This window comes from Fulmarus glacialis, unplaced genomic scaffold (assembly GCF_000690835.1).
Source record: "Fulmarus glacialis isolate BGI_N327 unplaced genomic scaffold, ASM69083v1 scaffold25611, whole genome shotgun sequence".
NCBI lineage: Eukaryota > Metazoa > Chordata > Aves > Procellariiformes > Procellariidae > Fulmarus > Fulmarus glacialis.
Window position 1 is genome coordinate 1,173 of NW_009195820.1, and position 14,448 is coordinate 15,620.

The following is a 14,448-nucleotide window of genomic DNA, read 5'->3' on the forward strand; positions in this document are numbered from 1 at the left end:
CTCTCCTTGTCCCTGTGCCTTCTTGGTCTCCTGCCCCATCTGTACAGCATCCTCCTCTCAATTATGGTCCTTTTAAAAAAAAAAAAAAAGGGTTGTGAAAGTCCTGTTTTTGAACAAACATCTTTTGAAGACATGACCAGAAAAAAAAGAATATTATACATACACAAAGATAGCAGTAACCACATTAATACCTTCTCTCAGTTGAGCTCCATCCCACCACATCCCAGCTTGTCAGTCAGTCTCAGAGCAACACACATTCAGGAGCGGGAATGGCATTGCCCTCATCTTTAACCAGGTAATAAGAAATGGTGTTGGAGGCGCCAGCTTCTCCCAGCACTTGTAGGAAACCAAGGAAAAGTAGCTGAGGCAGTGGCAGGGTGTGGCAAGCATGGGTATGGCAAGCATAGGTATGGTGAGCACAGGTATGGCAGGACAGCTCCTATCTCTACAGCAAGCCACGTCTGGTGGTATTTTGTGGAGCTGGCGGCTCACACAGTGGTGGGAAATGCCCTCACCTCCTTCACATCACCGCTCCTAGGGCTACTGGGTTTCTGTGGAGCTGCTCTCTCCCCAGCTTTCAGCAACCAAGGCAATGCGAAGGAGGTGGGCAGGTTTCCAGTGCTAGCCGGTGTTATTGGCAGCCAGAGAGCGCCAGGCAGGGCTATAGTAAAATAGCACAAACCCCAATTTGGTCTGTCTCCCCCCTCCCCTTTCCCTTCCTAGGCTGTTTCCAGTGGCCTGTGACAGCAGTGGGAGAGTTGGAGCTGCAGTGCTGCCAAGGGACGCATGAGAAAAGCACTCACTTTCCTATGGAGACAAGCAACACTGATGTGAGAAACAACAGAAAAAAAAAGAAATGCCAGACCGTTAGATCCTAAAAAGGAGCCATGAGCAAAATCTGGGGTGGGTGGAGAACGCATCTCACGCACTAGGTCTGGAGAATTAGTCAGTGTTATCCGAGGCACAGGGATGGAGGCAGCCTGTTATCAGGCAGCAGGTTTAAATCAAACAAAAGGAAATAGTTTTGCACGCAAGGCACAACGAAATTACCTCGTTAAAGCTGAAAGTTAAATGAGTGCAAAAGAGGATAGGATGAATTCATAGAGAACTGGGGCATCCACAGCTATTAATTATGCAGATCCAGAAGCAATCGTTTGATCACAAATTTCCTATGCCCCTGATGGCTAGAAGAGAAGGATCATGCCTTTTCCCTAACTGTCCATCTAAGTCCTCACCCACTGCACAGCTGGAGACAAGTGCCAATGTGCTGCCTGTCTGATGTAGGAAAACAGCATGCTAATGAAGCTTTAAGCCAATAATAAGTTTGGACATATTAAAAAACATTGATGAAAGCAGAAACAAACAATATAGGACATTAGCTCTTAGAAACAACGCAGGAAGTAAACAAAGACTTAGTTTGGAAAATGTGGCTAATACATCTGGGATGGATCATCCACCCTCCCCCCCAGATGTTCAAAGATGGAGAGACCTTGAGGCAGTAGGAGAAAGAGAGGGAGCAGGAACGTGCTGTGCCACAGCAGAGAGAGCGAGAGGAATGCGAATGTGAGCCCCGTCCCCCCTCATCACTCCATGGCTGAGAGTCACAAGCAGCAAGGAGCCGATCCCTCCGGAGCCGGCTGTGGAAAGCCTCCACCTGGTACATTTGTTTTAATTCTGGCCATATTGTTACCAGAGGAAAATTGGAAAATTTGAGGAAAGTTCAAGCTGAGAGCCATAAGAATGAGCAAACTAGGGAGAGTGTGTGCTGAAAGAAAAATGATGAGCCGTGACAAGTATGTTTGCCTTGGCAGAGCTACAGCTGTGGCTGCATGGAGAGGCACGCAGCCCCGCAAAGGAGGGGCACAGGCCCCCGTCCTTCACCTGTTTTGGGGGGTTGCAGTGTCAGCATGGTGCCAGTGGTGCTGCCTGGGGGAGGGAGAGGGAAAAGGACAGAGGACTGCAGCTGGCCAGTGTGCGGCAGAGGAGAACAAGCTGCTTTGAGGAGGTCAGGATGAAGCTAAAGCAAGGAAAGATGGGTTTTGGGCACTCGCAGCCTTCCAGGGAGTGAGGCTACCCGTGTGAGGTGCTCGAAACCTGGGAAGGACCACAATGCCCTTCCTTGCCAGGAGGGGATGCTGCCCATCCACTAGGAACTTCAGATCTGACCCAGGAAAACAGCAGGGAACTGGCAAGAGAGGAAATCCCATCTTGGGACTTTTCCATGTCTAGTGCCACAAGCTCCATTCCACTATTGGCGAGTTCCCATCTTCTGGAAAACAGCGTGAAAACTTTTCTGTTATCAGTTCAGAAGTCTTTATTGTGATAAGGATACAGAAATTTGTGCGTGCATCAAAACAAAGATCCATTTCCTCAGGGCCGAGCCACAAAAAGAAAGTGCATGGCCTGGGTGGCAGGGACTGTTGTCCTTAGTGTGTGCCCCCCAGCCCCTCCTGAACAGGCTGTTGAGCCCCGTGACGCAGCCGGCAGCCCGGCAGAGCCTGCACGTCCCCCCGCCACAGAGCACGGGAATAATCGGGACAGACGAGAAGGGGGCACGTGTCCAGCTGAGAGCTGCTCTTGGAGAAGCTGGGGAGCCCTGGCCAGCACCAACATTGCAAATCAGCCTCTCACCACCGAGGTGATGGCCCCACTTCCGAGAGCTTTCTTCCAAGTGGAGGCTCTACTGTGCTTTGCTGTAGGGCCAGAGAAATCAGCTGTAGCCCATGCACAGAGGAGAGCTGGCTGTGTTGACGAGGAGAGTGAAGGGTACTTAGAGTCTGTGGTGGGGAGTGGTTGTTCTCTGCAAGAAGTGAACGTGCTGCAGGCACCCAGGCTTTCTCTTCTGACCCCCGAAAATCTCAGCCTCACTGACAGTTTTGCCTCAGGCCTGACACTTGGGTGAACACAAGAAAGTTCGTGGAAGTCATCAGTCCCAGAGACACCAGACTGCTCCCGCACCCCGCAAAGCTATCAAATCCCCTGCAAAGAACCTTCCCAAAAATGGACAACTCAACATTTGAACCCAAACCAGAGACACTCATCCCACCTTGCTGCAGCACATCTCAGGGCTTCCTGTGACAAAATGGGAGAGACTAAGGTCTGGAGTCTTGGCAGCCCAGCAGAGCTGATCAGTGAATAAATATTTGCAAGACAAGAACATGTGGTGTTAAAAGATGCTTTAACCCAGAAAAGCAAAACTGTACAGGAGCCAGTGGCTGGAAATTAAAGCCAGAAGCTATCAAATTAGAAATAAGGCACAGATCATTATCAGTGAGGCAGATCAGCTACATTAGCAAGAGAAGTGATACCATATTATTACTGGCATATTCGGAAATTCCCCCTACTATTGTTAATGGTCTTCATATACACATTGGGTGGCTCTGGAACACACATTTGAGCTGAATACAGTTGGATCAGATGCAGCACAGAAGCAAAGAAATGAATGTTCATTAAACTTGAACTCTTCGACCAAGGATTTTGAGTAGCCGCCATGGATAAAGTCCTGCAATAGCAGGAGAAATGGGGAGAAAAAATCATATGCTTTTCTGGGAAGAGTGAAGCCAGTGATATGCAAGGGTCTCACTCTGATAGGATGCCTTCAGTCAACTAATTCCTGGAGACTCAGCCTGCTCAAGTGATTTTTAAGTGGCATGTCTGGTGTCACCTTAGAAATTCTAGTTCTGGAGAGATTGACCCATAAGTGTGGTCTAAAAGTCATAAGGTTTAAAAATAATGTAACACATGTTGTATTTATCTTAGTTTGGGGCCTCTAGGTTGCACTCAAGTCATATTTACAGCTTTAAAAAAACAAAACCCAAACTGAAAAACAAGAGAAGGAAGGCAGGAGGGAGTAAGCGAAGATACCAGCTGATCACCTGATTCCAGAATCAAGAACTAACAGTATTAGTACTATGGGACTTGCAGTAAAGATACAAAACATAGCTAAAGCTCTTCTCCCAGCTTCTGTATTTGACCTCGTCCTTTGGCATGAACCATTGGCAGGGACCAGAAGGGCAGACTGGCACAGGCTTTCTCTCCACACAGCTTCCACATGGAGTTTCTGCATCACTTTCTGAAATGTCCCAATGGATCTGCCAGTTCCAGCATTACAGATACAACTAAGTAGCTGCCAGATCCCCGAGGAGGTCTCAGGAGAGGAATTACCATTCTGCAGGTTTCCATGCTGTTCATGGGGAGGAAGGATGCACCTGCTCATGCGGGGAGTTTCACCAGGGCACCTGCTCTGCTAAGAAGACTCCATATGCAAGGAAGGTGGCACAGGATGGGGGGGTTGCAAGTGGGGCTGACTGGGGAGCTGAAGCAGCTCTGATCACATGCTGCTCTTATATGCCTTCCAACCGTGACCAAAAACTACTGTTAATCTCTCATCTACCTATCTTTCCTGAAAACAACAGAAGGAAGACTCCATCTGTAGATGAATTCCAACATCTCAATGTATTTGCAGATAAAACAAAAACTGGTCAAGGGACAAACAGTGTGGGGAAGTGTCATTTGCAGGTTGATCGGGATCACTGGCTTGGGGGAATATTCTTTGAATAGTACATGTTTCAGTGGAGCCACGTGGAAGGCAAAGCGGCTCACGTTAAGAGACAGTGATGTACAGTGTGAGACAGCAGCTGCTCTGGAATGCAATGACTGGAAAAAAAGGCCAAGTTACAACAGTCCAACTGGACAAAACAGCCCCAAAACTTTCTCTTAAGTGAGCAGATCTGACCCTGAGATATACGAATCGAGAACATATAGATCAAAACCAGAGGGTATTACTTTTATATACACTACTAGCGACTCTACTACCACTCTATGCTGAAAACTTTGGTGTCCAAATTTCAGAAAGATTTAAAAATTTTCAAAGAAGTGGAGTCAAGAGCTACAAGTGAGGTCAGCACAGAGCACTTTACAGATTGAAGATCAATCTATTTAATATGGTACAATGATGACTTGCAAGCACCAACAAGGAAAAAGGATTTTGATAGCAGAGAGTTACTCTGTCTTTCTGAAATGGGCAGAACAAGATCCAACAGAAGCTGAAGCCAGCTAATTCAGAGCAAAAATAAGACACAGATTTTTGGAAGAACAATAAACTACCCAAAGATCTTACCAGACAATAAGGTAGATTTTTCCCTTACCTTTAGGTCCTTCAATATGTTACGGCTCCTACTTCCAGGCATGAAGTTGGAATAACTGGGGGACATTTTCCAGCCTGCACTGTGCAGACGGGCAGGCTGGGAGAGCATGAAACTCCCGAGCTCTGCGTCTGTGCTTGCCTCAAGGAGAAGGCTTTATTGGGGTTGTACATCCTGATCCCCTCCACGCCTTCTACAGCTTTGCTCGGGGAAACAGGTGAAGGTGTGTGTTTGCCATGCCTTTCTCTCCACAATATCTGCTTTCTTTTGGCCTCCAGCACTTACAGATCATTAGGAGAAGAGATTTCCGAGATTTCACGGGAGGTCGACAGGCACCAGTGGTTTCTATGTGTTTTTGTAAAAATGGATTTCTGACCTACCTCTCTTTTTTTTTCGGACCAAGGAATGGAAAATGGAAGAAAGTAAACCTGATCATAAACCTGATCAGTGGCATCGCCCTAGCTGTGTGCTAGAAGATGGGCTGCAGTGTGTGCACTCGCAAACCCTGCGTCTTGTGGTCACGGGATAAGCCCAAGCCATGAGGGAAGGAAAGGCAAATTTTCACTGATTTTGCTGGTGGAAAGATGTGCATGCTCATGCTGGTTAACAGCTGCCAGCTGTCTATTTATAAAGGAACATGACCTAATAAACATTTTCCCTAGATCGGAGGCTGCTGTATGATCAGCACAGTGACACTGGATTGCTTTAATAGGTGTATACCTGTAGGCACGCTGATCACACCAGAGTCCCTGTAGGCATAAGCACTCGCTGCTGGTCAAGGATCCTCAGCCAGTATGAGCTATTCCTACAAAAATCAGCAATGCCTGCCTGGGAACTTGTGTCTTGATGTACCCTAGGGACATGGGAATGGCTCAGTGTAACAGTGAGCCAGCTTTGGTCCAGCAACAACATTAGGAAGACGTGGGAAAGATGCTTCTTGCCACCTGCGAAAGGAGCAGATAGCCACCAGAGCCCAGCTAAGGGCTGATGACCACCAGCACACTCAGTTTCTTCATCCTCATCCCTTTTTTGCCCAGAGCGGCATTTGAGAGCCTGGCCAGCCCTCGGGGGCCAGCGGGTGCAGATGGCCATACCCGGCTGTAGGGCTGCAAGGGCTCAGGGCGTGGAGGAGGCGAGCAGAGGTGTGCTGGTGTGGGAAGAGCTCTTGGGAACGGCTTCAGCGGAGGAGGAGCAGGATCACCCTGTGTGTGATCGCTCCCAAGAGCTCAGTGGGATGTGTGACCCTGAGATTACCCTTACAGGAGCACTGGCTCCCAAAGATCCTGCCGCTTTTCTCTTTACAATGCTGTGCACAAGGCAAAAAACCAACAAGCAGCAAAGTTTCATTGAATGAAAGTACGACCCATTCAAGGACGGGACACCCGCTTGTCTGTCCTTGGCAGAGAGAGGTGGCGAGCCTGATGTCCCAACGTCTGTCAGTGCAAGTGTGAGTCAGAAGAAATAAATGCCCTTGTTGTACACAGTCAGTAGCTTCAGTGAGAGGCGAGAGGGGCTCTGCAGTAGAGCCTGCTCTGCCAGGGTCTCCTACCCCTGAGCGGCTGGGGTGACACGGCCCCTCTCCCCCCAAGGCTCTTCCTACACAATCCCCTTCTGCAGGCACTTGGGCTTGTGGAAGAGAAGCCAGGCAAGCAGAAGCACGGACACCAGCACGAGGGAGCACAGCACCATCAGCCCCACGTAGCTGCCGTGGGAAAGAGGGGGCACAGCGGGCTCCTCTGCGGGGATCATGTTGGTCAGGTTCAGCATGTAGCCCAGGGTCCAGCCTGCATCGCTGCTGCCGATCTGAAATGGGAGAGGAGCAGAATCAGCGCTGGGAGGTGCAGGGGCTGCTTGCGGCGTTGCCGGGGCAGTGGCACCCCTGAAAAAAAAAAAAAGGGCCGGGCTGTGCAGCAGAGGTTGCAGTTAGCTGCTGGGGTAGAGCCCTCCCCGCCACGAAACACACCTTTCCAAGGAAGTGGATCCTTTGCCAATTCTCTTCAGTGAATTCGTAGCCATTTTCCAGGAGAGAGAGGATGTAGGCTCCAGAGAAGCAATATTCGCTCAGGTACTTTTCTTTTATTTGGTGATACGCTGTCTTCACCTGGGGAAGGAGGAAGCCACCAGGCTGTTAAACACAGCTTCCCGCGGCTCCAGCTTGCACCCGAGCATCCACTGCAGGTCCTGGGGGGGATCTTCCCCCTCTTGCCTTGGAAGTTACCCCCAACCATTTATCCCAGAAAAATATCAGCAGCTCTTGCCACCCGGCAGCCCCAGCCCACTGCCACAAGCACTGCTTACCTCGTGCCAAGGCCGGGCGCAAAAGCTCTCGATGGTGCTGGCCACTTTGTCCAGGGCAACGGGGCTTTGTTCACTGGTCAGGTTCAAAAAGTTCATCACAAAATAGAAAGCAGAAAAAGCCTGAAGGAGAAAGAATATTTTTAACCTGACTGGGTCTCATGAGCAGGACAATGGAAATCCCACAAAAGAAAATGGTTTTATTTACAGATAGAGAAATATAAGAAGCAACATCACACCACAAAAGCAGGTATATTTTCAAGAGTGATGTCATTTTGAGACACACCCCTCAGAGCTGATGAGAGCTAAGGACCCCAAAGGAAGGTGGAAGTAGAAACTTCACTGACCACAGTATCCTGAAGCACTTCAGTAAATCCCTCTCCACTACGCACTGGTGCCAGAGTGGCACACGATGAATGCTGCTTGCCATCACAACCGTGATCCCATTTTGGCAACCGAATGAGATGAGCGTGCAGCCAACGTTGCCACAAACAGCAGAGGTGATGGTCTGAAAGGACTGTACACGGCCCCAGCGTATAATCCAAAGTCCAGAAAACCCACCTCTGACCATGGCCAATAGCTGATAGGTAGGGGGCAGTTTATGAACAGGGCAAGGGCGTATTAACAGTTCCCCCAGAAAGCCTCACAGCCACTGAAGTCTTGCAGCTCTAGGACTGATGTTCAGCGTGGTGTCACACATGACGTGTGCTCAGAGCGTGCCCTGTCTCGTCATCACGTCTGGGAAGCAGACAGGCGAGCTGACTGATTGATTTCAGTAGCACTCACTTCTGGATGAATTTCAGATCTGGTACCACCATTGACCTCAGGAGACAAGGTTTGCAGGAGCAGTGTACCATGCACAGCCTGCAGCAGGCTCTCCTGCCTCTGGTGCTGGCCATCAGGAAGGACTGCTTGAAAAATGAATCAGTACATGGAGCACCCCAAGGAGATGCCTACAGGAGATGGGTTAGAATGGGAACAGTGCAGTACTGGTAGGCCAGTATTTACTGGGGTAGCTCTTATACGTGCTGTCCTCACAGCAAGTGCAGCACTACTTTTGTAGTTACATGTCCAAAAAGCCATCTTGTAAATGTTTTCCTTCCTCAGCCATGGAGAATACAATCTAGCATTACTCCGAGTTTCTGCTCTTTTGATATTCTGGGTTATAGAGATTTGAAGAATGTGAAGACTTACCCCAAAATCACCTTGTAATGGAGGTAGGTATATCCCATTGAAGGAGCAACTGGAGTAAGGACAATTGGTTTTGTTAAAAAGTTCCTGGATGTTCCTTCGGCACTTTTGATAATCCCCTTCTCCCTGTATGTATAGCTGGCTGAAAGGGAATTGCTTTTTCTTGGCCGATGTACAAGGGTTTTTGAAGAGGTCACTTATATTTATAGTCCTCTGATAGCCCTGGTGAAAGCACGGATCAAGGAGGCTGCTGTTCTCCACGGTCTGAAAGTAAAATCAACCCAAGCTGTTACACTTCGCTATGGGAGTAACACCCTGGGAAAGAGCCCCAAGGAAGGGTGGCCACAAGGCACTTGTCACAGTACATCACACCAAGACACACACATCGGGTCAAAGTGATGAGGATGGTTTAAAGCCTTAGCTGTGATTTGGGAGATGTGGGTATTGCCACTGCCTCCCTGTAGGACCCCAGGCAAATTACTTTCAGCCACATTTTGTGAAGCTGCTGTTGATTTGGGATTCTCAGAGATGGTGAGAGTACTTCAGTTAAGCACACTACTCCTGCTATCCCATGTCCAAGAATCAAGGCACCTCAAATTGGTAGTACTTTTGAAAATGTTGACTGTCATCTCTTTGGGCATCTGCCCAGTCTTTATGGAGGATAATGACATTTCCCAAACCCAGCCTAAGGGATGAGACATTTAGCTAGGACACAGCAACTTTTACAGCACCAGCATGTCAAAGCTGGGAGGGTCCAGGATCTCCACCTGCAATTACAGATGTACTTGCCTGTAGGTCCCTGGCCAGTTTCTGTTGCAGAGCCTGGTCCTTCCCATAGCAGAGAAAGCTGTGCGTGTACACTAGATAATCCTTGCCATAGAGACGGAAGTAGAGCAGGTTCTCTGGGGACTCAGAAGAGAGTTCATTTGGTACAAAGGTAATCTGTGTTGAGGCTCCTCCAAGGTCTAGCGCTCCTGATGTCTCACTTATGGATTTCAGAGAATGTAGAAGTTTTGTCCAGCCAGACTTTAAAAAAAAAAAAAAAAGAAAGACAGATACATCAGGCATGGAGGACATTTATTTGGGGGCAAAAAAGACCTATGAGGAGAGAAGCAGAAGCACAGAACTCGGGAAACGCAGGAAGACCTGGAGGGGGGCACAAGATGACAGCTGGAACAAGACACAAGAAAGATGCAGGCTTAGAAAAGCAGAAGATGGATCATATCTGAGTGTTTGCAGGAGGACTAAGAATATGAAATCTAATACAATTGTTATGAGAAAAAACAGTCAACTTACTCTTTCAGCTCCCAGGTGATTTATAAGCTCAATAGTAAAGAATCATTGTCAAACTTTGCAGGCACAGAAATATTTTAGATCAGGAAGTGAGCCGGATGCTGAACTTACTGAAGTTAAGTTATCGAAGATGCTGGTGTTTTATTTCAGTGCTTTAAGCCTGACTACATTGGTACATCCTGATACTTACTGGTATCAGGAGGTACTCACAGTTATTGCTGAGGCAAGATACGCAGCTTCCTGATCTCTGGTAAGTGGCTTACCAGGGAAGATAGTGCCTGTGACACCCTCCTGCAAGGCATGATTTACAAAGTGCTGCAATGATTCAAATATGGACTTGCTGTTGATACAGTACCTGCTTGAAATTGCCCAGCAGGTAGTTAATGGTGATCCATCCATAGGCTCCTTCTTCCTGACCACTGATGATTCTGGCACCCTGGAAGTTGAAGGGAGCTGAGCGTAGCGTCTTCTCTACTGAGGACAAGACTTTGTCAGCTGCGCTTTTATTCTCCAAGCTGGATGAATGAAAGAAAGGATGGGGTGACTCTGGCTGACAGCTCTCTGCAGCCTATGGGCTTTATTCTGAGTAGGCAGACTGCAACTCCCCACCAAGCATTAATTATAACAGAACAGTCATTCATATGGGTACATCCACCTCTAACTAGCCACATCCCTCTGTGTCACACCTTAACAGCACAGCTGCCACCAGCTCTGACACTTACATATCCCGCAGCTGAGAGTGGTACCTGGGGCAGAGACGAGAGCTCTTGTGTTCTGCTAGAGTACGTGCCCCGGTAGGGACTGCACCATGGAGATTCCTCTCACTCTTCACCATCACCATGACAGAAGAAATCCATGCCCTCTGGTATCCCCAGGGAGATTTCCCAGGCGATACATACATCAGATCAGCTCCCTGTCCCAGCCAGGCAAGAGGTCTGGGGCACCCCCATGAAAATCACAAATTGGAATTAAAGGAGGATATGATTATAAAGTTACCTTAGCTCTGATGGCCTTGAGCTGAGTCAAGATATGTGGGGAGTCGCAATATGGTTGGGCTCAAAAATCCTGGGTCAGGCCTAATACCAGACTGTGGGGGATGTCTGAGCATCCCCTGAGCATCAGCTTGGGCACTGCTACCCTCCCGGTGTCTCTGCGCTGCATGTGGGTGCTGGAGATGATGGAAGATTGGGGTGAGTAGAAATGGACCTGCTGGGCAAGCAGGGGAAGAGCCCAGGGAGAGACTCAGGGCCCAGAGAGGCCAGCGGCAGAAGAGGGTATCTGGGCAAAGTGTGAGCTGGCAGCATTTCCAAGGATTTTTCCCAGAAGACCCCTACTGAGCATCCACGGTGGTCCCAGGTGCAGTGCTGCAAGAGAAGGGGACAAGCCCTGCAGTACCTGAGAAGCCGCATGCCGGCAGTTGCTCCGAGGTAGACGGGTGTCTCTTGGTGCTGCTTTGAGGGAATCATGTCTTCTGCTTGTCGTAGGCACTGTGCCAGAGAGGGACCTGCCTTCTCCACGGCATGCGAGTAACCTGAGATCCCAGGGCCTGCAAGAAATAAGGACACTTCATTATTCAGACTCCAAGCATAACCCCAGACTGCTGTCGTCAGCAGTCGTGTTAAACCATATCACTATCACGGGCAGCAACATCAGATTCAATTACCCCATTTCTAAGGAGTTTTAGAAATCCTACAGCACCAACTAAAGCTGATGCACGCAGGGACGGCCACAGTGCCCAGCATCGGCCACCCGCTCCCCGCAAAGCAGGCTATGAACTAGCGATGAGGGCTGCAGTGAGACAGATCATTTGCTTAGTATGTCCTGGACATCCGCAGACTCATCTCTGCTTCTGCCTGGGTGTACCCTGGATCTGTGCCTGAAAATCCCTGACCCTTCACTGTGCTGGGTCCTCTGGGGTAAGATGCTTTCGTTTGTGTATTGTATGCTCACACTACAGCACTGAGTGTTTTGCAGCTATCCCCTTTCATGCTAACCCAAAGAAAAATTCATCGTCCCTCCCTGCCGTGCGTCCCCTGGTGAAGGGACTGCCCCAGGCCCAGTGCCTGCATGGGAAGCAGTGAAGCCCGCTCTGCGTTTACTCCAGGGTGCCGTATGCTCAGCGTGCTGCTCGTGGCGTGGCATGGCATGCTGCAGTGCCGAGCAGCTATCGCAGCAGCTCGATAACAGCACGGCTCTCCCCGGCGCTGCAGACAGGCCTGAAAGGACCCCAGGCAGGCTCTGACAACACCTCTCCTCCCCGCAGAGAGCAGCGATCCATGATGGTCTACTCTGTTCCTTGTCACGTGCATCCTTGGGCTTCATTTATGCCTTCCTAAACCATAAAATATCTACACAGCAATTAAATAGAATAAAAAATAAACGATGACATGCATAAGTCGAGCAACCTTGGCCCGCAAGCCCAGTGCCTAGCTTGCACAGAAACCTTGAAAAAGAAGAAACCACACCCTCCCCACTCGCTGCCTGACGTTCATTGGCACTTCAGCAAGGGTGCATGCAGACGTTTTATTTATTTAAGTACATTCTTTGGTGTAGCTCTTTCCAAAAAGCACTTACTTCCAAGCATCCTAAAAACAAAGGAAAAAGTAGACCCAGCTTTCCTCCCAGGAAGGTCAGGCACATACAGCTCCCCGTGGGAAGCAGTAGGATACACATTCACTCACAGTTGAAACACTGTTTTCACTATTGGCCTTTTCCTTCAGGTTTCTCCTCCCCCACCCTTTGGTTGCATGATCTCTTCTTCAACCTGTGCCCTTTCCACAGCTCCCTTTTCTCCTCTTACCTTCGACCTTACACACCTCCACCTGCTGCACCACCCCAGTGTCGTTCTCCTTCTCTGCTGGCCACTCGTACACATACAGGTTAGTGTGGGACGACCCCGCATCCAGCACAATCCCATACTGTGGGCAAAACAGAACCGTCATTGCACCTGGGGCACCGAACCAGACACAGCGTGCGCTGGTCTCCAAACGTGGGGGGACCAGAAACGAACAGCCTATCTGGCAGCTGTGGGAACATGCTCTGTCATCACTCTTCTCAGTAGTGCTTCAGTGCAAAGTTTCCATCAAAGGATACAGGAGCAGAGAAGCACCACATTGGGACTGATTACTTAGGAGATGATCCCCTGTGAAGCCGTACCTGTTTTTACCATGAAGATGTAAAACGAGATGTTGAGGTGCATGGAGCCAGAAAGAGAGGTTAGCCAGACCCAGCAAGGGCAGCAATGTGTCCTGGAGCACTATGCACGCCTAACCCCCCAGCTTGGCTTGTTTTCCTGTAAGAGTCCCAGCTCGTAATACCTTAATATTCTTCGGAAGTGGCTTGTTTTGGGTCACTGCTACAGCAATTAAAGCAATAACAGCCAAAGTAGAGAGGAATCCCAGGATGAGTAGAATCTTTCTTGTCCAGGACATCTTTGGTTTGGTACCTGTGACTAGAGCAGAAAAAGGATCTTAGTATCCCAGTAGCCCATCTTACCTCACACCCCAAAGGTCTTCAGGCACGTTCCTGCAGTCCCTTTCCACTACGAAGCACCTGCCTTTGCCCATCCCGGCTCCCATCTCCTGCTCCATGTCCTCGTGCGGGATTTCTTACAGGCAGAGCTCAGCCCTGCAGGTCTGCTCTCATGGGGCGTGCCACATCTCCATGGGCTGCCCTGTGCCAGGTGGTGATGAGGGAGGACTTCAAGATGCAGCTTATGGTTAGCCTGTCCTTGAGATACCTACAGGTGATTGAACAACCATATAGCAAAAGCATCTGTATGGGGCAAACACCAATTTCTTCTATAGCTCTGCATTTGGCTTAATAAACCCTGAGAAGCTGAAAGAACAGACTGCTAATATATAAACAGCGTAACCTTGTGGAACCCAAAGCTTTAACCCCCGTGGCATTTTGTCCTAGTATACTTTGTGCTTCAGTTTTTTACAATGTTTATAAGAATTTACAACTTCCTCATCACTGGTAATGCATTTAGGAAGTCCAACACTAACATTTCAGTATGTGGCAGTCCACTCAAGAATGCTGTCCTGCACCTTGTCAACACTGTATAGAAAATATGATCTGCACTCTACAGGGTATTTAAGAAATCTATGGAGATTTTTGATGCCGCTTTTCACAAGACCAGTAAATTATGAATAGCCTGTATTTGCAGAATCAGTATAACATGGTTAAAAAAAATCACACACTTTGCAAAACTTGTACCAGTCTGATTCCTTAACCATTACTGATATATTTGGTATGACCTATCTAACAAATTAAGATTTTTGTGGCTTAAAATACACGGTTAGCAGTAGAATTCTGTAAAAAAAGCCACTTATGATGATGGAAATCATTCACAACCAATATGGCATTTGAGCTTTCAGAATGAATATACATATACCCGCATTTGTTAGTGGCTAGCATGATGCTGTCTATTATATTTTCCTGCTTTGGATTCTCCTTCATATATCCCATGGTGGAAATCTCACTTCACAACTTGGGCTCAGCCAGTTTGGTATTGTTTAATAAA

At 48.6% G+C, this 14,448-nt stretch overlaps 1 protein-coding gene across 1 annotated transcript; it reads right to left on the reverse strand.

Moving 5' to 3' along the window:
• Positions 1–5,959: 5,959 nt before the first annotated feature.
• ENTPD1 (ectonucleoside triphosphate diphosphohydrolase 1) lies at positions 5,960–13,368 on the reverse strand. Its single transcript, XM_009588214.1, has 9 exons — positions 13,241–13,368; positions 12,724–12,841; positions 11,319–11,469; positions 10,279–10,438; positions 9,420–9,656; positions 8,634–8,894; positions 7,443–7,562; positions 7,108–7,245; positions 5,960–6,947 (listed from the first exon to the last, which is right to left on the reverse strand). The coding sequence occupies exons 1-9, from the start codon at positions 13,352–13,354 to the stop codon at positions 6,741–6,743; spliced, it is 1,506 nt and encodes a 501-aa protein (XP_009586509.1). The 5' UTR covers positions 13,355–13,368; the 3' UTR covers positions 5,960–6,740.
• Positions 13,369–14,448: the final 1,080 nt, after the last annotated feature.